A 26,904-nucleotide genomic window follows, 5' to 3' on the forward strand; every position below is an offset into this window, starting at 1 on the left:
TCTATTTCTCTCATCCCTTTGCATCCCTCCAGCTCTGAATCTAGGAAGTATTCATTGAGGAATCAACAGAGACATTCTTACAGACAGCCCTCTGTTCTGGGAGGGCTGAAGTCCTCTGAAGAGAAAGAAATAATTCCAGCGCTGCTTACCTGGGCTTTTTCTCTCTTTGCTCTGATTAGGGTGTCCTGATAATGCTGGGCCACTTCTGCCTGGACCCCTTCAAGTTTAGCCGCAGGAATCTGGAGAGCCTGCAGAGTTTTTCTGGCATCACCTTCGTCCAAAGCTTCATTAATTAAACCAATGGCTAAAATCCCTAAATATTAAGGAACAAAAGGTTATTTTTCATTAAGAAATTATGTAAACAAATCAATATTTAAGCATTCTATCTGATCATAAATCCACCTGAGAGTTACCATGATCCAAACTATAATTCATCATTCATAACGTTAAGCAGCACTGATTGTTCGAATTTAATTAGGTTCACCTAAATTAAATCCCCTGGTGCCCCTATTTTAAAAGTTCCCATTCAGAACAGAATTCTTTTGTTTTATTTACTTTAAAGGGGATGAGGATTTTGATGAAATCAGCTATATGGTGTAGCATTCAGGTGTACCCCAATGTGTAATCAAACCCATTCTTGATTTACAAAAAAGTCAGAATTCAAGGGATCTAAAAAAAAAATCACCTAACTAAACACTTTTATAGAAGAAAGATGACTTCTAGTTCAAGATCACACAGCAAACAGATGGCAGCCCAGGGCTCACACTGCAAGCCAAAGCTCTTTCCACTCAACTAGTTCAATATTATTCACAGGAAATACAATTAACATTAGAAACATACGATCCTCAGGAATCTTAATGCTGTGCTATTTTTTGTAAGAACTTCCTTGAGTTTAGTTTCAGGAACCTGGTCTGGGGACCAAGGAGAAAAGTCACTTGTAGCACAAGCTACTAGTTATAATAATAATGGCAGCATTTAAAATATCAGATGATGTTCTATTCACCTCCAGAAAAGTTTAGTTCTTATTAAGTATATACTTTATTATTAAACAATTGCCTGGTGTTTTGTAAACAATTTCCAACCTTAGCTTTTGGAGTTATAGATGTTTTTTTCAATCTCTCAGTCAAAAATCCTTCTAGGAGTAGTATTTGGAATCAGTTCATGGACTCACACAACCATTCTCTAACTGTGATTTATTTGGGGAGAAAGGGGAAACACATGAAGTGGGTACTCACTCTCATGTTCCTCTTGTACCACCAAGTTCACGTGGTCCACACACGCTTGAATATCATTCCACGTAATAAATTCATTCTTCTCTGCATGTGCCTGGGCTTTCAGTTTCATCAACTCATCAAGATACCTGTCCCAACCCCCAAAGAGAGACAGTAAACATAAAAAAGGACCCCAGGATGAGCACTGAGGATAGGAATGAGACAACTAAGGAGCAAAGTATCCAAGGAACAAAGCTGACTAAGATTCTCCAACATTCTGATACAGTCGAGGCCAGCCTTGAGACTGGGAAGTGATCTTAAACAATGCAAAATGCAAAGGAAACATTTATCCTCAATAACACGTTACACATTCTAAATTCCAGATAAGAGCACGTCCGGAATCAGAGGCAGCAGCTAAAGCAATTCCACTAAAGACAAAAAAGAAGGCCATACACAATCTAAAATAAATGTAGAAGGAAAGAGAGATTCACAAATCATCACTGCCCAACTCTTACTGAAAGTATTGATTTAGACAAGGATTATAAATTGGTTAAAACTATTAGGTGGATGTCGGTGAAGAGCTGGACATTGTGATGGTGTAAAAGGAGATTATGTTCTGGTGATAACAGAAAAGCACGGCTATATGTTGGAGAGATGGCTGTCTCCATAAAAATCCAGGGTTCAATTTTAGCATCTCTAATGGTGGGGCAAGTAGATTTTACATGGCTTTTGATATGAGGCAGTATGAAACGCACACAATCAGTAAAAATAATTAACTGAATCTTGATATGCCTTTAAATCTAATTTCCAATTTACAAGAAAAAGCCAAATATGAAGAGGGAACCACGACTCTCCAGAAGATATTTTAGAAGATGATGGGTCGAGTGTCACGATGAAAGGGGCAATTATAGAATAAAAACCAGCAAGGTACACACACAGCCAGTTGAAGACGTGGTCCTGACCTGGATCCTGGTTTGAACAAACCAGCTACAAAGGAAAGTTTTGGAGAAACTGAGGAAATATGAAAACAGACTATGTATTAGATGATCCTAAGGAATTATTATCAGAATGTTATTCAGCCATAAAAGAATGAAGTTCTGATACATGCTACAACATGGATGAACCTTGAAGACACAAAGTAGAATGAAATAAGCCTGTCACCAAAGGACAGATATTATGATTTCACATACAAAATAACTAGAATTTACAAATTCGTAAACAGAAAGGAGATTACAGATCACATGGGTGGAGGGTGGGGATGGGGAACTCACGTTTAAGGGATAGAGTTTGTGATGGAAAAGTTCTGGTGATGGGTGGGGACGATGGGAGCACGACACTGCAAACAGCTCTGAACTGCGTGTATTTGAATATTATTACAAGGGGAAATTCTAGGTTGAGTATATGTTACCAAAATAACAATGTTTTAAAAAACAAACAAGGATTACAGCACGGAACAGCGAACCCCACTGTAAGTGATGAACTGTAGTTAATAGTATAATTATTAAAACATTCTTCCATGAATTGTAACAAACGTACCACACTAATGTAAAGTGGCAATAATATGGTGGTATATGGGGACTCTCTATTCTATGCATGATTTTTTGTAAACCTATAAGTTCTCTAACAAAAAATACATACATTAAAGAAGAATTATTATTAATTTTGTTAAGGAATGAGAAAGTATTACTTTGGCTATATAACAGACATTCTCTTTTTTTTTAGAGAGAATCATACAGTCAGGAGTGGAATGTCACGATAACTGCTTTTTACTTTCAATGTTTGGGTGTCATAAACAATAAAATGAGCCAAAAAAGGAAAAAAAGCTGACCAAAGGAAATCCCAAGGCCTTCGAGGAAAATGGAGTGTTGACACACAACTGAGGGAACGTCTGCATAACGGACCCCTGGCACCCACCTCTGCGAGTTTTCTTCTTCAATGTTGGTGAGGCCCGTGACGGAGCTGCTCAGCTGCTTCCACACCGTGTTCATGTCCCCTGACTCCAGCGCCCTGTTGATGAGGGCCACTGAGGACAACATCTCCACCGCCACAGAGAGCTCAGGGTGCGTGAGGCTGTGCTGTGAGCAAAGGAGGGGAAACAGTGAGGAGAGACACGCTGAATGCCACGGAGGTTATCAGTTTAATAAAGCCACAAACAGTCTAAGTGGCTGGTAAGAAAGGTCCACCCAACCACACTAAGAAGTGGGAACTAAATTCCCTTCCAGCCCATTCTACTCACAAACAGGACAGGGTCAGGAACTTACTCCAGGACTCTGCTGCTGCAGGGTGGCCAGTTCTTTCTGATAAAGATCAGCAGCAAAGGGATACACCTGGGGCAGCTGGGCTTCAGGATTCATTAGTTCCAAAACAGTCTTCTCAGCAACACCCTTTTGGATTGCAGCATTAATTGCAGCCACTGCTGCCAATCCTGGGTAGAATACAGGAGGACAGAAACACAGGAGGCTTAGAGAGCCCTGGGGGTAATGAGATGCCAGCTTTTGTAAAGAAAGTTATGTTCTATGGATAAACTATTAGCCATGAAGTTTGAAGCAAAACTTTCATCTTTAAAAAACCACCTCCTAACTGTTCTCCTCCCCCATAATTTTTTTCCATTCCAATTCATCCTGTATGCCACCACTACTCTCCACCTAAAACATCTCTTCCCTTCCACTGGAGCCCAGCAAAAAAGTACCATCTTCTCAGGCTGCCACTCAAGGCATTCCACAATCTTTACAACCCTCTATCTTACACAAATCAGACCAAAACATCTATAAAACATTTATTCTAAGCACTGTTACTTCAACATACCTTTTACTTTTGTACCTCTGCTCACACTTCCTTCTTTTTATTGTCACACATTGGGAATATCCACCCATCTCCTCATTCACCATTCCATTCTTAACAATTGCTCAAGTCTCACCTCCTCCAGGTGTGGTTACTGGCCAAAGTGAACCTCCACTCACTCCATGGCTACTTTTAAAGGGGATGAAGTCTCAAGAACTTACTGCCAGCAAAGGGACCTGGTGGTTGATTATGGCTGGCAGGCCTGGAGTGGAGGGAGTGGGGTGGCAGCAGCTAGTCTCAGACCCTGCACTGACAGACAGCCACAAGTCCCCTCCCCGATGACACCTTCTAGAGGGCACCACTGAGAGGACTCTTACTTCTCTGGTACTGCTGGGCAGCGCTGTTTGCAGCATCCACTCCTGACTGCAGCTCCTCCTTCTGCAGGGAACCACCCTGGCCACTCTGAGAAAAGCAAAGAAGGTTCACGTGGCGTGCTCGTGGCCACGCCTCGAGCCTTCCCAGCAGTTCCAGGGACACAGAACACAGACACCAAGGACGGCACAGGCTCCGTGCAGCCAAGGTGGCAGCTCCAGCTAGAGCCAAAAGCCAAATCTGGGGCAGAATGACTTTCCAGATTCTGGTACATTTAAAAGAATATTTCATAAAAAGCATCAAAATGTCCTGAGATAAAATGTTTATACAATTATTAGCAAACTAACACTGCTTAGTCTGGCCAACATACTCCAAGAATTCATAAAACGTATACTTGCCTTTATTTAGACAAAAAAGAAAGTCCCTCCTGTTTGTTCTAAAAAAATCACAAAATACAGTCCCACACAGTCTACTTAGTGGACATAGAGTACTTTTCCAGTGTTGGCCAGAGGAAAAAGTGAGGTGTGATTTTTCTTAAGTGGAAATTCCTGAAGTAAGAGTGTAAAAAAATGTAAACTTCCCCTAAAGCTTTTGTGTGTGTGTGCCGGGGTGGGGGTGGGGGTGGGTGTAAAACAGGGTGGTGAGAATGAAGGGATGGCTAGGTTGGCAGAAGGAGGCATGGTAAGTGTTCACTTTTAAAAAGGATTCACAGTTCTAAAAGCAGAACAGGGCTGAAGACAATGTGTACTTTACCTAAGGATATAAAAAATTAGTTTATATGCAAGAGACAAAGTTATACTGGAGAAGAAAAAAAAAAAGGTTCCATAAATATCTTTAAATGACAGCATGGGATTCAGATGGAGGCACATGAACTCAGCCCAGAGCACCCTTACCTGTACCCTCTGCTGCTTATCACTCAGGAGCTGCTTGAAGTACCAGTCACTATTCTCCTGCTGCAGCCCTCGAAGACCCAGAGCTGGTGCCTGCAGGGCCTTAAGCAATGCCAGGGCAGAGCCCTGCTCCAAAGCCAGGTCCACATTTGCTAAAGCAGAACATGCTGAGGAAAAACAGCAAAAGCTTAAAAAACGACAACCATGTTAACACAACAGCCCAGAGCACTTCCCTCAGTACTCTCAATTCTGAGATACATGGGATTCAGACAACCTTTTTTCTCTGTTATTCCAGAACACAGGGCCTTGGGATTGGAGGAGAACCTAAAAGCCATCAGGTCCAGGCCTTCCTAACCAGGCTGTCCATCAGGTTTTAAAACAGATGCCAAGGCCACACTCCAGGCCCGCTGAATAGCCTCCACGTGCAGAGCGCTTGGCACTGACAGGCCGCAGTGTGAAAAAGCCTTCAATCCAGACCAAGAGACGCGTAATTTCCCTCCAAGAGACCAAGTAGGCCAGACTGTGCTTACACAGCACTAAATAAACTAAATAAGAGAAACTATTTCACAAGACAACGTGCTGTATCTCTGGACAATTTTGTTTCAAAGAAAACGTTAAAGCTCCCACCCTTGAGTTGTGGGTACACCACACACAGCCAGCCCCCTTCCTGCTCTGTCTACCCTGACTAATTACCCTCCAGTTCACCCTGATTCATCAGGCCCCATCTTGCAACAACCATTTCACAGCATCATTTCAGCTCATCAACATCCTGCCAACTCCTGAACACACTCCAACCATGCGAGTTAGTGCACCCGGCAGGGTGGCTAACCGGTGCTCAGGGGGCTGTCCTCCCCTCCTGACAGCCCCTACTTCTAGCCCTAGGACTTCAGACCACACAGGCTCCTGCCCAGAGCATCCGCAGTAAGAACCAAGCTGCTCCTCCCTCTGTCCATGACAGTCAAGGACCCTCCTCATAGGGTTGTTTTAAAGATGAAATGAAACCGTGTACATCAAAGTACTTCATAAAGTGTAAAATAAATATATATTAAAAGATTGAAAGTCAGAATAAGGTAATTTCTGATTTCAGAAATGATAGTTACTGGGATACTGTAAATATTTTATGATTTTTAGCTTCCCAGTTTTAGAAGAGGAAATAAGAGTTTTTCCCCCTCACAAGACAAATAACTGATTTTATTATAAATGTAGCAAAATATCAATAATAAAATACAAAAAAACCTAAATATTTGGGGTGTGACAATACTTGCCCATTTTCAACGTTTTCATGAGAAAAAATTAATAAATGCTCTTAGAAAGAAAAAACAAAATAGCCCAAGGGAAAATAAAATCTCAAATAAACTAGAAAATGGACAGTAGGGTAGCAGAGAAGAGTAGAATTAATAAAAACAAGAGGTGAAAGGGAAAAAAGGTTTTAGAAGTTGCCCTGGCTTTGTGGTCTCTCCGCAGGCCCCTAAGAGGCTGTTTACGTCTCCGTTCGATTGTGTCTCCAGTTCAACTGACTGAAAACCACCAACATGGTTTTAGTGCATAAAGAACTCCACTGGGCTAGCAATCTGCATTTGGTCTGGTTAAGTACTAAGGAACCAATGCAGGTTCCTTAAAGGGCACGACAAAATTAAGACAAAACACAGGGTGAAAGAATGAAACTATAGACAAAAAGACCAACCAGGAATCGACAGAAAAAATGCAGGCATGGGGTGAGGGTCAGCCCAAGGACATGGCAGCTAAACAGAGGGGATACAAGCAAGTCCAAGAGACTGCAAGAAGCAGCAGTCCCTAAACAAGTCCACTAACTAAGACAGAACAAACCAGGCCACACGTCTAAGGCCAGGGCGCGCTCCCGCTCCTGCTCCCGTTCCCGTGTACCACGTATGGTGGGGGCTTGGGGGCGTACTCACTGTTGACTTTGTTTATGTTGCCTTGAATTTCGGCTTGGGTGAGCAGCTCCTCATACACGTCCCGCTCCCTCTCCGAGTTCTCTGTCTGAGGAGGAGTGAAAAGTGTAATTAGCTCAGGAGCTCCTGCTCCACCAGAAGAGAACTAAGACAAAGTATGGATGTGACATAAAATCCCGTATAAAGAACAAAAAGGAACGCTATATGAATAAATTAAAAAATGAGAGGCAGATCCACTTGGACACGACAAGCACAGGGGTCCCTACGGAGAACTGAGCAACGGGAGGACACCATGGAGGAGGGACAATGGCCTGCCCCCTCGTGAGCCCGCAGGGGACGGAGAGCCCCTCCCTGTCTGAGACTGCAGGGGATGAGCCTACGGGACACTAGCTCTCAGCCTTGCACAGCAACGCAGCAGGGGCCAAGCAGCAGCCACAGGCCTCCAGGTCAGTCTGACTGCTATTTTGGGGGTATAATCCCTGCTCTATAATAAGATATACAGAGAATATTCTGAGAGAGGCGATGCCTTCATTTTGCCATAATCTGGAAACCTGCACACAGAATGGAAATGTTTCAATTGCCAATTTCAGAAAGAAATGAATAAATTCGTAAAAAGTCTTAAATGAGAGTTTCAACTCTAGTTTTTTCAAGTCCAAATCATTCAACTAACTTCCATATACCCATAACAACAGCACTCAAGAACATTTCATCCCAGAGAAGCTGGTAAAGGAGAAGGACTACACTGACATTTAGAAATCATCTTTCAAAACAGCACATTAATTTTTAATGGTCACACTTTAAAACTTTGCACAAAATTCAAGTCAGCAAAAGTCAAAATGGAGTCTCATACCAAAAGACTATGTACTGTGTAATTCCATTCATATGAAATTCTAGAGAAGGAAAACTTCATGACAGAAAGGTTGGTAGCGGTTAGAGGCCATGGGCAGAGGCTTGGGGGAATGGCTGCAGAGACACACCAAGAAAGTTTTGGGAGTGCTGGTTATGTGATCATATACGTTTGCCAAAACTCATTAAACCAAACACTTAAAAAGGGCAAATTTTATTGTAGGTTAAGCTATACCTCAAAAAAAAAAGATTTTGAAAGTGAAGCCCTAACAATCAAATGACGAAAGAACACAAATTAGAGAGCAGATGATTCATTTTTACCCTGTTTTTAGCATTCGTCATTTTGTCTTGTTTGGCCTGGTAAAGAACATCCTGGTAAGTGGAAGCCAAGGGCTCTTCAAGATTTACAAGCATAGCGTTGGGGTTTTTCAAAGCTGTGAATGTGTCGGCTGGGATTCTGCGGTCCACAGCTTCATTAATAGCAATAACAGCAGCATGTACTAAAAAATATATCAAAATATACAAGATTGAGGTTACTTACAGTAAAAGAAGTTCATTATACATACAAAACAACATCGCAAACCCATTACAGAAAGAGGTTCCTTTTCATAGAAAAATAAAGAATGGGGTTAGAAGAATGGCTCCCCAATTCCTAAGAGACTTCTTTTCTTTACAATGCACAAACCACCACTCTGCCTATGATGCATATCTGGGATCTTAAATTTGGAATCTCACTGGGGAATTCATAAGACCTTGTAAAGAGCCTCTCTTATGGAAAATCTCACATTATAATTATCAATCAAATAGCATAAAAAATAAGAAACTCAAAAAGGTACTGAAATAATGTTAGACTCACTTTCTAGATGCTTTTAATTAAAACTAATCACCTATTTCTACACAACAATGACATGGAAGACTGTAGCAGTATTTGAAACTGTATCTATTTATTTCCTAACGTCCTAATGTTGCTAACAGAAGTGGTGGTAACAATCCATTTGGACCCACAAAATTTCTCTCTTCTTACATGCAGCTTCATCCACTGAGAGTTCATTGGCCAGGATGCCCCCAATCTTGCTGAAGGCAGGCATCTGGATCCCGTACTTCTCCAGCTCAATCTTCATGTTGTTGATTTCTTCTTCTACAGGAAAGAATCAAGACCAGTCAAGAAAGCACCCTTTCCATAACTCACAGAAAGAAACATTTTCTTCGACTATAAAATATGATAAAATGGCATCTATCTCTTAGGGCTGTTACAAGAATTTAATGTGATAATACATGAAAAGAACTGAACACAGTATCTGGTCCATAGCATGTACTCAAAGCACGTTAACTATTATTACGCTTAACAAGAGCAACAAAAATAACTATAACATGAGTATGGCCTTACAGGAAAAAGTATTTCAAAACTGCTTCTTATGGCATTTCCTATAAAGCTCTTATGAATGAAACAAGTTTAAAGGGAGCTCAACAAGTAAATCAGAAACTAGTCGAACTATCTCAGTCTGCACAATCCAAATCAACAGCTGCTATTAAACAATTTCCTTTCTACTAAGGATAGCCAAGTGATAAAGAAAAACAACATGTAACCCTTGACCCCTGCCCCAGGCCTAGTGAACAACTTCCCTGAAAGGAAAAATACCATAGATAAAAGCTTTATTACTAATTTTTGGAACCTCCAGAACTAATAAAAAATCATCAGATTCAAAAAGTGATTTGAATCTATTTTACCTCCAACCAATACTATCACTGCCCTTTTAATTCCAAAACCCCCATCTCTTCCTCCTGTAGCATCATAAGGCTAGAAAAATATAAGCATCTGCGATGGTTGGGTTCAGATGGCAACCTGGCCAGGTGGTGGTGTCCAGTGTCTGGTCAGGCAGGCATTGGCCTGTTACTGTGAGGACATTTCATGGCTCCTTGATAAACCAGAAGGCTAGTTTATTAAATCATCAGCATCTCTGGCTGATTACATCTATAATCAACTAAGTGCACATCTTCCAAAAAGAGAGAATCCAATCCACTGGGCCTAATTCAATCCGTTGGATTTAATCAAATCAGTCAAAAACTTTTAAGGGGGAAGAGAGCATCTTCATTTTTTTAATTCAGCCAGCCAGCAAGCCCCTCCTGTGGAGTTCATTCAGGACCTTCGCGGAAGTTGCCAGCCTCACAGCCTGCCCTGCGGATTTTGGATTCTTGCATCCCCACGACTGTGTGAGACACTTTCATAAGTCTCATAATTACAAATATCTATTGTTGGTTCTGTTTCTCTAAAGGACCCTGACTAATAAAGCATCAGTCTACAGAAATAAGCGTCTAAATAAGCTAATAAAGCTAAAAAAAAAAAAGTCATAGAATGGAATGATCACGTTAAGAATGTTTTTGTTTGCTTGTTGATTTTTTTTTTAAAAATTAATAAAAATAAATTAATAAAAACAAAGACAAACAGAACACACTGTCATTCTGCATCACCTCCACCCTGCCCGCCCTTCCCCTCCCCACCCCTGGCCTCCTTGTCCATAGTAAGAGCTCATCAGCTGGCAGCTGGCAGGGACAGGGAAAGACTGTTACAATACTTTTTTCACCATACATGAACACTTAATGGTAGATGTTAAGAACAGCATGTTATAAATATATATATTAAAGTATTATCTAACACATAACAGTATATGTTAATATTATCCCCAATTAAGAAAACTGAGATTTACTAATCATGCCCATGACATAAGTGAGAAAATTCCCGTTTAGGGTTCTGTCCACCACTCTAGGAGAAGCATGTTATTTTACACCTCTTCTATCTCTGTTGTCAGAGTATCTTTAAAGCCCTAGGTCTCTAAAATCGATATCCTGATTCTCCAGGTTATTTCCACCTAAATCAAGCATTTCTTGCCAAGTTTAACTCTTTACCTGTGAAATCAACTTTTCCATATAGATCTTGAATCTGAGGAGCAAGGCCTAGTTTGAACAGGTACAAACTAGAAGACAGAATATACAAAATAGTTAGGTCTCCCGGTTGTACCAGCTGCTGTGCTTCGGAAAATCAGCATGAAGAATTGAATAGTTACAGCAGAGATAGTCCAAAGAGAGAATCCCAGTATCCTACAGCATTTCCCCTTTGCAGTTACATACAATATTTTACCTCAGAGATTTTTTTAGTTTTACATAATGTTGTCTTAAAAAATCACATAATGAAATGCAAAAAAAGCACTGAACTATAAATCAGTAAATACAAATCCAAGTCTCAGTTCTGGAACAAATCCAATGTGTGATTAGATATTATTAGACTGTTAATATAATTATTATTAGTGAAGTCTTCACCTCTCTGTTAAGCCTCCCATGATCAAGAAGATACTTTAGAAAAGTTTCATGAAAATGATTCAGATAGCAAATTTTATTTAAGCTGAATTCATAATACTGATGGAAAAGTTTAATACGGGTAAATAAAGAATTTTAATTAAAGTATATATGTATTTACAGCCTTTTTAGAAAGACTTTTATTGTGAAATGTAACACATACAAAAAGTAAAAAAAAAAAGTGATAATTTACAGAATACATTTTAACAAGTAGGTACAGAACAGATTTCAAGGTGTGTTATGGGTGACCATTCCACAACTTCAGGTTTTTCCTTCTAGCTGCTCCAAAACACCAGAGGCCAAAAGAAACATCAATATAGTGATTTAGCAGTCACACTCATTTGTTAAATCCTATCTTCTCTATTACAATTTCTCCTTCTCCTTTGATCCTACTCTCAACTGATTAAACTTTTCATGTTGAAAAGGGGTATAGACAATTTAAGACAGGGGATGGAAGTAGTTGATATTCTTGGAGAAGCTGGCCCCTCTGGGTTTCAGGACTTATCTGGTCTAGGAACCCTCTGGAGATGAGAGGTTTCAGAAAAGTAAATGTGGTGCATGAGACTTTTATAGGATTTCAGATAGGGCCCTCCTGTTCTTCAGGGTTAACAAGAATGGTTTTCCTTGGGGTTTAGCAAACCATGATAATCAGCGTTATCTGGCTGAAGCTTGCATAAGAGTAGCCTCCAGAATCGCCTCTCGGCTCCATCTGAATTCTCTCAGCCACTGATACCTTATTTTGTTACATTTCTTTTCCCCCTTTTGATCCAGAAGGAACTGTTGGTGCCACAGTTCAAGGGCCAGGCCCACTCCTGGGAGTCATGTTCCATGCTTGCAGGGACACTTTCATCCCTGGTTTACCGCCTTTTTAAAAAAAACAATAAATCTATTAGACTCTAAGCTCCAGGAAGGCAGAAACAAAAATGTCTTGTTCACCAAGGCACACCCAGAGCTCTTATATATTAATATTTCACAAATGGATGGATGATGGAGAAACAAATATCTGCACATCTGAGTTAGGCTGACTGAACTTTAAGAGCCTAGAATTTCAGAATTAATAAATTAGGAGGATCAGAAGGGTACTTTAGAGGCACAGACATAAGTAAGATATTGACAAGAAGGGAAGAAATAAAAAATATGTAAGAAAATTCGCAGAAAGTCAATAAAGTGCAAATAAATCTATAAAGCTCAGTATTGCCGAAATACAAATAGGTACCATGCATATTACATTACAGAACTTAACATACCTTAAATTTTATACAATAAACCTGTGTAATCAGAAAAAAAAACCTTACACACATTAAGTGTTCTGAAAGCACATATGAATTTATATATCCACAGCAGCTACATAATCATTTTTTGAAGTACAAGAATGAATCATATGAATATAATTAAATACTTCTCTCTAGAGTAAAACATTCTATATAAAGTTCCTCTCAGAAAAATTCAAACCTCTCCAAGAAATAGTCCAAGGCAAAATAGCTAATATTCTTTTATAAATGTAATACATCTATATATTTTTCCCACTAATAACGCCCCATCTGCACTCTAAATTTTTCTTCAGGAATTTCTTCCTCTTTTATTCCTATTTTGAAAGAGGAAAGTAGCTGCCATACTTAAAGACAGTCCAAGAATATCGTTTTTGTAGCTTCATAAAGTGTGAGTTAGCTTTTTCCCCCTTTATTAAAGAAGTTGTGGGTTTACAGAACAACCATGCATAAAATAGAGGAACCGCACACAGTACCCTGTTACTAACACCTTGCACTGCTGTGGAACATTTGTCACAATTAATGACAGCACACTTTGTAACTGTGCTATTAACTACAGTCCATGGATTAACTCAGGGCTCACTGTATTATGTAGCTCCGTGGGTTTTTCTTTTTAAATTTTTATTCAGTTACTGTATATACAATCTAGCATTTCCCCTTTTAATCACATTCAGATATATATTTCAGTGCTGTTATTATGTTCATCATGTTGTAGAGTTAGTTTTTATTTAATTAAAGGTGTTAATAAGGATAAAACTAATTGCTGAAAAAAGTAGAGAAAAGGTAAAACATGGGCACTACCTTTCCTTTCTCTCTTTAATTATTAGGTAACTGCTAGGAGTATTTTAAGGAGATACTGGAGCTACGAATGGAATCATAATGGCCACTTAGCTCCTCTTGCCCAGAATCAAAAGTGCTTAACTTAAAATCTGTAATGTAAAAATATTAACAGAAACCATCACTTTCTAATGTTTGTTCCTGCTTTCCGAAGCCTACTGTGCCAGTGTGAAAGTGTTGTGTACCCCAGAAAAGCTATGGCCTTTAATCCTGATTCAGTATGGTAGGGTGGAAACAACTCCCAGCTGTGGAGTGTTATAACTCCAGGAGGATGTGTCACACACAATCGTGAGTGTGGCCTTTTGGTTAAATGGAAATGTGACTCCACCCATTCCAGGTGGGTCTTGATTAGTTCACCAGGGTCCTTTAAAAAGGGAAACGTTCTGGAGAAACTTCAGAGAGAGCAAATGCAGAGGAACAGCTGCTTCAGAGCTGACAGAGCCAACACGAGACCAAGGTGTTTGGAGATGCAGGGTCCAGCAGACGTCGCCATGTGCATTCCCATGAGATGCTAAGCAAGTCAGAACCCAGAGTTGTGTCCGTGAGGAGCTAAGTGAAGGCCACAGATACCAAGTGAGGAACCCCCACAGGAAACAGAGGCAGAAAACAATGACATCCAGGAGCAAGGGAACAACAGTTGCTGGCCACATACCTTTCCGGCTGACAGAGGTGTTCCAGATGGCATCAACCTTTCTTGAGCCAAGGTTATCTTTACCTGGATGCCTTAGTTTAGACATTTGGGGGGAAAGGGAGCACTAGAACTATAAATTTGCAACTGATTAAATTCCCTTTTTAAAGGCTGTTCCACTTCTGGTATATTACATTCCAGCAACTTAATAAACTAAATCACTTACTTTTACAAATGAGCTGTTATGTGCCTTTAAGGGGTCAGCCTATAACTGAGCTGGAATTTCTTTTTCTTTTTCTTTCTATTTAAGCTTTGTAGCAATGGAGAGAAGGAAGCTGTGTTAGCCTATGTGGATTCAAATTTTCTTTGCGGATTGCTGAGTAACCTAGAGGAAGTCACTATTAGGAAACAGAATCTAATGTAAGTTTACAGTTCATTATTTAAATTCTTTGGGCTGGTATGTTTGAATTTAGAATTTCTCAGATATGTAAAGGATTTTACAGGGTATATAGTATTATAAAATACCTCCAGCAAATCCTGGGGTAGCAACCCTAATCAAAAACATTACTTTTCTGCAGAGAAACAATGAATCATATTAGTAAATAAAGACTATAAATAAGCTCATATTAAGTCTGATCATATGTTGCTAACAAATGAGCTTGTACTAAATAAAATCAATTTTCAGAGCTTTTAGGATTTCTGAATTAAGGATAAGGGATTATAGACCTATTTAATCCCCCAATCCCAGTTCTTAGAAAGATAAAACATCAAGGGAAATGGACAGTATGCCAATATATTCAGAATAATGGAGAATCAAGATCTTATCTGAGAGTGGAATGGAATCTACAAGAGTAATTTAGCCTGACTAAAGTAAAATAACTCTCCCTGGAGTAATGCCAGTCAAGACTTAAAACAAAGAAGAGGGGGGAGGCAGAAAGGGGAAATCAGGGAGATAATGCTCGTCTGGCACTGCTAATCCAAAAGGGAGGTGAATACACTGGAATGAAGAACAAGCCTTAGACTCTGCTGTCCTTTAGAGTAAAAGGAGTATCTGAGCACAGTTATAAACACTTCCTACACATTATCAGGTGTCACCAACTTACCCTTCTAGAAAAACACCCTAAGGAAGGAAAGAAACCATACTTTACCAACCACATTACACCGCTCTGTATCTAACTTCTAAGCACAGGCTGTATACTCAAACGACATGAGAAACAATAACAGATTTCTGCCCTTTCTTCTTCTGATTCCATCATTAAAAAGGCACAGTTAGGGCGGGCCACGGTGGCTCAGCAGGGAGAGTTCTCGCCTGCCATGCCAGAGACCCGGGTTCAATTCCCAGTGCCTGCCCATGCAAAAGAAAAAAAGGCACAGTTAATTCTGCATTTCTGTCTGGGAGAATTTGAGGGCTGGGGACACAGGATACAGCACAGAGAGTAGTGGCTACAGAATTTACAGAAAGGAATTCTGCCAGCTCCAGACATCTCTGCAACTGCCAAGTTCAGATATCCATTGTAGGTGCAGCCTTCATCAGGCTATCAACATAAATGAACCTCAAGTAACACCAAACAATCACAATACTCAGAATTAATCTGATTTTGGCTCAGACACATACATTTGAAAATGCTACATTCTAACATTCCCCAAGAAACCACCGATTCCTAACACTTCTTTATTATTTTTATTTTGGGAGGGGGGATAAAAAAGAAATATAAGGCATGACCTCTAGCCCTAAAATGCTAATAATCCAATTATGGAGAAAAGATTAAACACATGAGAGAAATAACATATAACAAAAAGATAAAACAGGAGTTTAGATAAGGAATAAACTGAAATCACTGAAGTAAATGTCACTTAGGTGGGAAATGGCCTAAAATTGGGCTGGATAAATGTTGGCTTGTCTGATAAAGAAGAAACAACACTCCTCTTTTTCATCTATAGGACAGACTAACATCCCTCTGAGATGGTGAGGAGAGATAGAAGCTTGTCATAATGTCTGATCTTAACACAAACATTTACTGATTCCCTACTATATTCCGGACATCTAAGTATTAGAGATACAAAGATAAAGAAAGTAAAGGCAAAAGTTTTCACCCTAAGGACTCTACAAAAAGATATAAGAGAAAGTACTACACAAGAAGTAAGAGGCATGTGCAAAATGCTGGGGGAGGGCAAAGGTGAATCAGTGGCAGAGTTCTCACTTGTCATGCTGGAGACCCAGGTTCAATTCCAGAACCTGCCCATGCAAAAAAAAAAAAAAAAAAAAAAAGCTAGGGGAGCATAAAGACAGAAAACCACAAAATTTTGCCTGAGAGGAAAAGATATCAGGGAAGAGGTAGCACTAAGGTGGCACGGGAGAAGAATGTGAGCTAAACCAGTGGCATTTCAGAGCATTCCAGGCAGAGGAAATAGTACAATCAAAGGCTAAAGACAGAAGAGTATACATTATGTCTGGTGAAAATACCAGAGCATGGGTCCACAGAAGGGAATGGCTGGAGACGAGACTATAAATGAAACTTAAAGATGCTAGAAAGGAGCCATCAAGATACTTTATGGAGGGCTGATACATTCGAGGCTGTTTTGAAAAGATGGCTCTGGTAGACACATGGCAAATGAGCCAGAAGGAAGAAGTCCTGGGAGGGAAACTTCTTAGGAGATTAACACAATCGTCCAAACAAGGGGCCTCCTAATTCTCAGTTATGTTAATTCTTTTGTGTGCTTCAGAAGATTTCAGTGGTTCCAAAGATCTGGCACATGTCTGATAAAGAAACTGGAGACAAGAGGCTTCCCACAGGTCAATATTATACATACGTTCACACATATAATTAACACATATTAAGCACACATACAAAATTCTATTTTTTTAAAAAAAAGCTATTTAAAAGGGCATCCCAAGCAAATAAATCACATACACAAGTCCAACTCATTTCTGCCATCTTCTCCTTCAGTCCTATGACCGCCAAGTAACTGCACCCCTGTGGCACGCTGCACTCCTACTCCACACCGCAGGCACCCACCGCACCCGCCCCGCTCTCCTGCCACACAGATCACCTTCTCCTTCCAACTGCACACCGTGTTCATTCTAAGAGCCAGGGACCCGGAATTAAATCATTTTTTTAATTTACCATGAAATTGTGAAAAAATCATACTCTGTTTCAGTGCAGTTTATAGCCATGTTGGTATAAAATTCTTTAATGAATGAAAAAATAGTTTAATAATGGCAAGGGCCTAGATGACTAAATAAATTATAAATTGATCTTTTGGTATTCACTAGTATTATTGAAAACACTGACAAAATTTGATTATACTACTATGAGTATCAAGACATAGCTTAAGTTTATTTTGTAATTCAGCTTCTCAGCTTGAAACAAAATGAGAAATAAGTTTTCAAATATATATAGTTTTTATAATTTTTAAGAGATTTCAGTTAAGGAGGAGGGACTATTCCTGAGTGAAACGTACAGCCCAAAGACATACTAGCTTAATAATGAATTACACTATGTTTTTAGAAACAAAATGATCTATTATGGAAATTAATAAATTCCTACTCCTGACTCCTTAAGAAAACACAGCCGTTTCTTACCACTTTGTTAAGATAATGGCATTTTATCCTAATTGAAAATTCAAAAGCTAAAGAAAAAACTTTTTCATTCTTACCTAATGAAACAGTCTACTTATTTTACCAAGAAAATCTGATTACCTCAGTGCATGGATACAGTAGATACATCTTGGCATATTCTTTCGATCATAGATATCTGTAGTTTCTGGGTAAAAAATCTAGGGAGAAATAAAAAGTAGAGTAAGGCAATTACCCACTGGGGTTCATTTGATCATTCACCAATCATCAATAACACAAATAAAACTTTGGACAATTAGAGAACATTGTAGACATTCAGCAAATAACATCATTAGGTGAAAAGACATATCATAAGTATTGCAAAGAATAAAATGCTACAACACAGAATGAAAAGCACTACTTGGTAGGGAATTTTTGATATTCTCACCAGCAGTGCAGACAACCAAAGCTATAGGCTGAGTCCCCAATCTTGGGGGTTGTTCATATGAAACTTAACCCCACAAAGGATAGGTCAAGCCTACTTAAAATTAGACCTAAGAGTCACCCCCAAGAGAACCGCTTTTGTTGCTCAGATGTGGCCTCTCTCTCTCAGCCAACATGACAAGCAAACTCACTGCCCTCCCCCTGTCTAGGTGGGACATGACTCCCAGGGGTGTGTGCTTTCCTGGTAACGTGGGACAGAAATCTTAGAATGAGCTGAGACTCAGCATCAAGGGATTGAGAAAACCTTCTCAACCAAAAGGGGGGAGAGCAAAATGAGACAAAATAAAGTGTCAATGGCTGAGAAATTCCAGAGTTGAGAGGTAATCCTGGAGGTTATTCTTACGCATTAAATAGATATCACCTTGTTAGTCAAGAGGTAGTGGATAGGCTGGAGGGAACTGCCTGAAAATGCAGAGCTGTGTTCCAGTAGCCATGTTTCTTGAGGATGATTGTATGATACAGCTGTCACAATGTGACTGTGTGATTTGAAAACCTTGTGTCTGATGCTCCTTTCATCTACGGTATTGACAGATGAGTAAAAAATATGGATTAAAAATAAATTGATAATAGGGGGAACAAATGTTAAAATAAATTTAGTAGATTGAAATGCTAGTGACCAATGAAGAAAGGTGTAAGGGGGATGGTATGTATGAATTATTTTCTGTTGTCTTTTTATTTTTTTTTCTGAATTGATGCAAATGTTCTAAATGCTCATGATGATGAATATGCAACTATGTGATGATATTGTGAATTACTGATTACAAATCTAGAATGATCATATGTTAAGAATGTCTGTGTTTGTTGTTACATATATATTTTTAATTTAATAAAAACAATGAAAAAGAAAAAAAAGGGAGAGAGGGACAGCCATGTGACGGAGGCAAAGAGGGAATTACGCCCCAAGGCACACTAAGGATGGTCAGTCACTAGCCACCGCCAGAGCCCACAAGCTCCCAGGGAGGCGCAGCTCCACCGACACCTTGGTCTTGGACTGCTGGTCTCCAGAAATATGAGACAATAAATTCCTGTGGTTTAAACCCAAAAAAAAAAAAAAAAAAAAAAAATCCAATGAAGAAAATATCTCAAGGAGGAGGTAGGTAATAGTATCGATTATAATAAAGATTCAAAAAGGATAAAAAAAATATTGCATTAAGTATCTACAATCAGTCTGTATATACCATTTAAACAGATTAAGGAGACATCCCAAAATATATAATATATGTACTGTAAATGATGTATCATATATTATAGGCAAACAATACATTTTCAGTCCACATGTCTTTAGTCCTATAACTCAGAAATCTTCGGGCCCTAAATCACACAGGCTGTATATTCCAAGGCTGATTTCTCTGGTATCTAAGTTGCCCCTGAAAGCCTCTGGGGAATTGCGTATGTGTTGCGACTGTGGTCCAGGACAATGTATTACTGCTAGTAAACAAAAAAAGGTAAGAGAATCAAATCATTAAAAAAGCCTGTTGTAGTAAACAATACTACTATCAGCAATAGCAAATATTAACAGAGCTCTTAGTACCATTCAAAAGAGGTAGATTGTCACTGCCCATTCGACACACTTATAAAAAGCAGGAACAGGAAATCACAGGTGCAGAGAAAGCCTAGTAACTATAAGAACTCAATATACTGCATTTCCTGATATTTGTGGGGCCTAATTCTCAAACATACCACTGCATTAAAAAAGAACTTCAGCATTTTGCTCTGGAAAAGAAGAGGACAAAGGCTAGTATTCTGTGAAGACTCTGGTTTTAACCCAATTCAACAGATATTTATGCAACAGTGAGCTTGGTGCTATGGTAAACAGCCAAATAAACTCATTTCCAAGTGGTTTCAGCAACTTTTTCATACTCCACAACTCACCTTTGAAATCTACCTTTGGTTGAAAAAAGTGTGGACTTTATAGAAAAGTATTAAAAAAAAAATTAAAATCACCCCTCAATCTCATCACACAGAAAGGAAAACTATATCTCCTTACAGATTTTCCCCAAGAATACCACTTTATTTTTACACAAAACCAGTGATCTCATCTTTGTCAGAAGACAAACTCTTACAACCTTAATCTGTTTCTTTCACTTAGACATCACAACTTCCTTTGTCAGTACAGAATGATATACATTATTTTTTACTCTTTTTTCTTTTTTTTTTTTTTTGGTTTATTATTATTATTGGTATTATTCTTTTTAACGGCTGCAACATAATACCCCTAAGAAAGATACGTAGTTTGCTAACAATTTTTTCTATCGTGAACAATACTTAAAACTTCTTATGTATAAATCTTTTTGTACTTGTTTTATTGTTTCTTTGGGATAAATTCTTAGTTCAAAGGCTATAAAATTAAAAAAAAACAAAATACCTGCCACTAAAAGTGACAATACAGCATGGCCTTTAATGGATTCAAGGTAGGAGTGGGTAATTTAGAGATGGCAATTTCATTATGAGCAGCTAAATAAATTTCCAAGCAAAACCCTTAAGAGGATGCACAATCTCATATCAAAACTACAGCCATCACCAAAACCAGATACGGAAGATAAATGTCATTATATCAACTCTAAATCACAAAATGATCCTTCATGCTCCTGTAGATGTGGTTATTCTGAAGTTGGAAAATGACATTTCTAAAATAAATTTCCTAGAGTAAAACTTCAATGGAACAACTGTGAATAAATAAAAACCACTAATTATATTCTTTAAAAGGATGAATTTTGTGGTATATAAATTATATCATGATTAAAGTCTAGAGGGCAGTGCCACGGTGGCTCAGTGGCAGAGTTCTTGCCTGCTATGCCAGAGACCCAGGTTCGATTCCTGGTGCCTACTCATGCAAAAAACAAACAAACAAACAAAATTTTTAATATAAGTCTACAATTTGATGTACAAAAGTGAATGATGGGGGGTGGGGTTGGCAATGGTGGCTCATGTCATGCCAGAGACCTGGGTTCGATTCCCGGTGCCTGCCCACGCAAAAATAAAAAGCGAACGATGGGTACATGGGTGGTTCAGAGGTAGAATGTTCGCCTTCCATGTGGGAGACCCAGGTTCAAGTCCTGGACCATGCACTCCCCCAGAAAGTAAATGGTATCACAGAAATTTCCCTAGAGTGAGGTGAATCAGAGATGAGAAATACAAAAGAAAAGAACAAAAGCATTCCTTAAACAGAAAAAGAAGTAAGATGGAGAGTCCAATTGAGAAAAACTGTACAGCTAGAATGAGAACTGCTATGCCAAAGCAGCCACATGCACGCCAGAACGACAGCTACCACCTAAGTTACCTTGGGCAATCCGATCTCGTCCATGGCGTTCAGCCACTGTATCACATTATCAGTGTGTCTGAAGTGGAGGCCTGTTGCCTAGAACAAACAAGGAACATTAGGCACTGGTGGCCACACTGAAGCAAATATCAAATAAAAATTCTCTTTGTAATAGTTCCCTTGTAAGACTTTACAAAGTCACCTTAAATTTCAGGTCAGTTACAGCATCATACTCCAATCCCAAGAAGCCAAATCTGCATCTCAACACAGCCGGTCCTTGTCAGCATTCCAAATTCCTTCACCAGTCTTCTTTTTTTTTTACGGCTTGAACCAAAACCCTCTCACTTATCTCTGTCTTCTGAGATTGTACAGCCGCCTCCATTTTACCTTGCTTCCCATTTGCTAACAAGTCTCAGTCCTTGATTAAAATTAGATATAAACTTGTAATTCCCTTAGTTACTTCCCATACCTTCTAAGAAATAAAAGAACTGATCAAAGACCATGAAAATAAAAAAATAAAAAAAACTGATCATGAGGATGTATGCACAACTATGTGATGATACTGTGAGCCAGGGAGTGTGTACTTTGGACAGTTTGTGTGGTGTGTAAATATATCTCAATAAAATTGAAGAAAAAACAAAAGACCATGAAAATTTGTAGATAAACTGTCATAAGAATTCTACCAGAATCACAACAGCTGACGTTCTTTTACCATCATATCTTGCCTTGTCACCATGTCCTCCACTCTGCCAAACATTTTAAAGGTTATATATCATTGGAAGAAAAACACCTTTCTCAATAACTCTTATACAGAATAAATACACTAGCCTTTCCTCTCAAGAAATTTTACAGAAATCTAAGCTCCAAGCAGGAAAGGACTCACCTTGTATCTGGTCTGCTCTCGGTCATAGATCTTTTTCAGGGACACCACTTTGGGAGAGAAGAAGTTTCCCAGTTTGGCAAGGTAGACCCCATTCCTGAGTCCCTCTTCCAGCTCCGTGGTGGGAGGCAGCTCCTCCCCTAGGCATGCTTCCATCCACCTGCACGAGAGGAGAGGGTGTCAGAAGAGATGGGCATCTGAACTCTGGCTTAGAGATTCTAAGCTTCATTTTTACACTCCTCAGGGAAGTTAAAAGGGAATCTAAAAATACTGGAAACTCCTGAAGAAGCAGGATAATAATGAATTCTTAAATGTTTTCCAGAGAGGGAGAGGATGTTGTAATGTGGAAACGGGGGGGAAAAACTGCCATCTTTTCCCTTTAAGTAGTTTTCAAAAGATTTCAGGGAAGCCGAAGATGAAGATAAAGATAAAAACAAAGTTTAGTTGCATGTATTTTCCACCAACAGAAATGGAGGTAACTAAAAATCATTTAAGATGATGATTTTTAACCATTTTTGAATTTCAGAATCCTGAGGAAAGCTTTAGACCTTTTCCCATTAAAAAGTACATAGACTGTATTGGGTAACTGGAGCTGAAGGGATACAGACTGTGCAACAGGACTGGATACAAAAACTCAGAAATGGACAGCACAATACTACCTACCTGTAATATAATTATGTTAAAACACTGAATGAAGCTGCATGTGAGAATGATAGACGGAGGAGGGCTGCGGACATAAATGAAATCAGAAAGAAAGATGTTAATGATTGAGATGGTATAATCTAGGAATGCTTAGAGTGTATAATAATAGTGAAATGTACAAGGTACAATTTCAAAAATGTTTTTGCATGAGGAAGAACAATGGAATGTCATTATTGGAGGGTACTGAAAATAGATGATAATTAATATTTTAAAATGTCACCTCCTGTGTGAGACTAAAGCAAAAAATGTTTGTTACAAAACTTATATTTTGACTAGTGCATTTCCTAATATAACTTGTGTAGATAGTTTGATTGAACGCCATAAGGACTTGGAATCTCAGGTAGGACATGAGATTTTGCTGGTTTGTCCAGAGTGATGCCCTGATGAATCCCAGAGTGATTCGATGAGTGAGTGGAAAAGTATCTGCAAAGCCCCCTTCGGGGAGTGGTGAGAATGGGCAGAAATTCAACTTCCCCAAGTTGAATTCTTGATATTCTCACAAGCAGTGTGGACAACCAAAGCTATAGGCAGAGCCCCCAGTCTTGGGGTTTGTTCATATGAAACTTAACCCCACAAAGGATAGGTCAAGTCTACTTAAAATTTAGGCCTAAAAGTCACCCCCAAGAGAGCCTCTTTTGTTGCTCAGATGTGGCCCCTCTCTCCAGCAACACAACGAGCAATCTCACCACCCTTCCCCTGCCTATGTGGGACATGACTCCCAGGGGTGTGGACCTTCCTGGCAACGTGGGGCAAAGATCTTGGAATGAACAGAGACTCGGCATCAAGGGATTGAAAAAAACCCTAGAATGAGCTGAGACTTAGCATCAAGGGATTGAGAAAACCTTCTCGACCAAAAGGAGGAAGAGGGAAATGAGACAAAGTGTCGATGGCTGAGAGATTCCAAACAGAGTTGAGAGGTTATCCTGGAGGATATTCTTATTCATCAAGTAGATATCATCTTGTTATTCAAGATGTAATGGAGAAGTTGGAGGGAACTGCCTGAAAATGTAGAGCTGTGTTCCAATAGCCATGTTTTTTGAGGATGATTGTATGATACAGCTGTCACAATGTGACTGTGTTATTGTGAAAACCTTGTGTCTGATGCTCCTTTTATCTACCTTGTCAACAAAGGAGTAGAACATATGGAATAAAAATAAATAATAGGGGGAACAAATGCTAAAATAAATTTAGTTTAAATGCTAGTGATCAATGAAAGCAAGGGGTAAGGGGTATGGTAGGTATAATCTTTTTTTTTTCTTTCCTGTGTTCGTTTTATTTCTTTTTCTATTGTCTTTTTATTTCTTTTCCTATTATCTTTTTATTTCTTTTTCTGAATTAATGAAAATGTTCTAAGAAATGATGACTATGCAACTAAGTGATGATATTGTGAATTACTGATTATGTATGTTGTTTTATTTTGTTTATTTTTCTAATTAATAAATTTTTTTAAATTCCATGAAAAAAAAAGTACATAGACTCAAATTTTAGTTATCATTTTAGAGATTTCATTGGCTTCCTAAAGTCCATGAACTCCAATTAAGAATCCAACTTTAAATCATTCCCTCCACATTTTACAAGGCTGACATTACCCCCATATTCTTCACCACAATGGAAAAAATTCCCGCAACTCTAGCTGTTGCCCAAGCTGTTTCCCCTAAGTGCTAAATCTTTGAAAAGCCAAATGAAATAAAAATTCAAAGATGCAACAGACTGAAATAAAAATTAGATTTACTAGCCAAACAGGACAGGACCACATAAAAATGAAATACTTATAATTTTTATTGATACATAGAAATGTAAATAAAAAGGCAAATAAAACTGCAAGGAACATTTAAATATAAACACACACACGCATACGCATACTCTTCCTTCTCTCTCTCTAAAGCCTTATGAAAATCTGTAAGAAAAACACTAATAAACCAATAGAAAAATAGGCCAAATATTATATAAACATATTTATAATCCTATTTGAGTGTTTTTATATTTTTATATCAATAAAACTGCTTAAATAATACACAGTAGTTTCAATTTATCATGCATGTGTAAACTTTTATAATTCAGAATAAAATATTCTATATTAATTCTATCATCATTTCAAACTAAGACTACTACTAAGAATCTTTATTTTAAAAAATAAGGGAAGACAGTGGCAGAGTTCTCACCTGCCATGCTGGAGACCTGGGTTCAATTCCCAGTGCCTGTCCATGCGGAAAGAAAAGAAAAAAAAGGGGGGGGGGGAAGCGTAGATATTTAAATACCAGGTGGATACACGGTTGTAAGAAACAGCCAGATAATTTTCTGCTTGTTTTCTAAACCCAAAGAGAGAAAGCTTTCTCTGCTGGCTTTTCTCTCGAGCAGTAGAATTTATATATCAGAGGGGAAAAGAAAACAGTTTTCCAGAAGAGTTGCCATAGTAACCAAATTAGATACCAATTTGTAACAGCCATAAAATCTAAACTATACCTCTGAAAGAGCCTAAAGCACAGAAGAGCAACATGGAAAAGATGGTGATTGCTGGTGAGGAAAACAAAGTTACAGTCCAAGGAAATGGCTCATATAATCGTCCCTCTAATATTTTACTGCTAAACGGACACAGATAAAATCATCCTGGTAAACAGCTCCTAGTGACCGCAGCTCTCAGGAGACAATCTGATTTGGTTCTCATTAACAGAGACAAACCTAGAACAATTCAAGCCTAAGCCAAATCCAGCCCTCTTAAAACATAACCGCATGAAGGGAAAAAATGTACTTATTTTCTTCCACAAAACGGGGTGAACACATAGGAGAAGACTTTATGACTAATCAGCATAGTAGTTGCTCTTACTTTCAATCAGAGCCGGCTGTCAGATGTGTGTAGGTCCTTCTCTCTTTGAGACCACTATATTAAAATAAAAATCAAAGGAGGGACCACAGCAGCATTTCCCACATCCTTTATCTTTGCCTTCTCTAGCCTGTTTATAAAACATTCCAGATTAATGACTAGACTTGTAAGTTTTCTATAGTTGGGTAGAAGCCCTTGCACATCACACAAGTGTCAACCCAGAGGAAGAAAGGGCAACTGTGATTTGGTAAAAAGAAATAAGCAGAAGAGAGCTAGAATAAATAGAGAAAGACAAAATACAGAACAGTGCTTCCAAAGAGCTGCACAAAACCCAAAGCTGCCCTCTAAGACTCGACAGGTAGCTCACTCTCCACTCTAAGCTCAGTTTCACTTGGTTTGTTTATAAAAGTAAAACAAGTCAAATAAGGACCAAACTGCTCTGAAAAATTAAGAGCAAGAGGGTGCTATGTTACTGAAATTTTTAATGCCAGCAGAAGTTTACATTCTACTTGAATTCTAAGAATACAAAAAAAAAAAATTTTCCTTTCTATTTCCTCTGCTATAACCCATCTGACACTTTCCCTCTACTGCAAAGTCTGAGAATCATAAATGTGAGAGCCAGGAACCTAATGTGCTTCTACAACAAATTCCTTTGATTTTTCTTTAACTTTTTTGTTGCGAACTATAACATTTATACAAAGAAAAAGCAGTAATTTTCAAAGTACACTTCGACAAGCAGTTGCAGAACAAACTTCAGAGTTTGTTATGGGTTACCATTTCAGTATTTCAAATTTTTCTTTCTAGCTGTTCCAAAACACTGGAAGCTACAAGAAATATCAAAATAGTGATTCAGCAGTCATACTCGTTTGTTAAATACTATTTTCTGTTATAACTCTTCCTTCTCCGTTGATCCTTCTCCCAGTCAAGAAGGACCTTTGGGCAATACCTGTTCTGATCTTTTCATGTTGAGAAGGGGTGTTGAAACTAAAGGATAGGGGGATGTAATTAGTTGATAATCTTGGAGAGGCTGGTACCTCTGGGTTTCAGGATTTATCTGGCCTAGGAACCCTCTGGAAATTATAGGT

General features: G+C 38.7%; 1 protein-coding gene across 1 annotated transcript in view; it reads right to left on the reverse strand.

Moving 5' to 3' along the window:
• IQGAP1 (IQ motif containing GTPase activating protein 1) overlaps nt 1–26,904 on the reverse strand; it is a 95,137-nt gene that overhangs the window by 36,714 nt on the left and 31,519 nt on the right. Inside the window, exons 3-15 of the mRNA XM_077124276.1 lie at nt 22,300–22,456; nt 21,438–21,515; nt 17,798–17,874; nt 10,918–10,985; nt 9,038–9,151; nt 8,335–8,513; nt 7,171–7,255; nt 5,258–5,421; nt 4,370–4,454; nt 3,473–3,636; nt 3,126–3,286; nt 1,236–1,360; nt 150–313 (exon numbers count right to left, since the gene is read on the reverse strand). Of these exons, the coding sequence (XP_076980391.1) occupies nt 150–313; nt 1,236–1,360; nt 3,126–3,286; nt 3,473–3,636; nt 4,370–4,454; nt 5,258–5,421; nt 7,171–7,255; nt 8,335–8,513; nt 9,038–9,151; nt 10,918–10,985; nt 17,798–17,874; nt 21,438–21,515; nt 22,300–22,456 (1,621 nt within the window). The remainder of the gene's footprint in view (nt 1–149; nt 314–1,235; nt 1,361–3,125; nt 3,287–3,472; nt 3,637–4,369; nt 4,455–5,257; nt 5,422–7,170; nt 7,256–8,334; nt 8,514–9,037; nt 9,152–10,917; nt 10,986–17,797; nt 17,875–21,437; nt 21,516–22,299; nt 22,457–26,904) is intronic.

Source organism: Tamandua tetradactyla, chromosome 12, assembly GCF_023851605.1.
Source record: "Tamandua tetradactyla isolate mTamTet1 chromosome 12, mTamTet1.pri, whole genome shotgun sequence".
NCBI classification, from domain to species: Eukaryota; Metazoa; Chordata; class Mammalia; order Pilosa; family Myrmecophagidae; genus Tamandua; species Tamandua tetradactyla.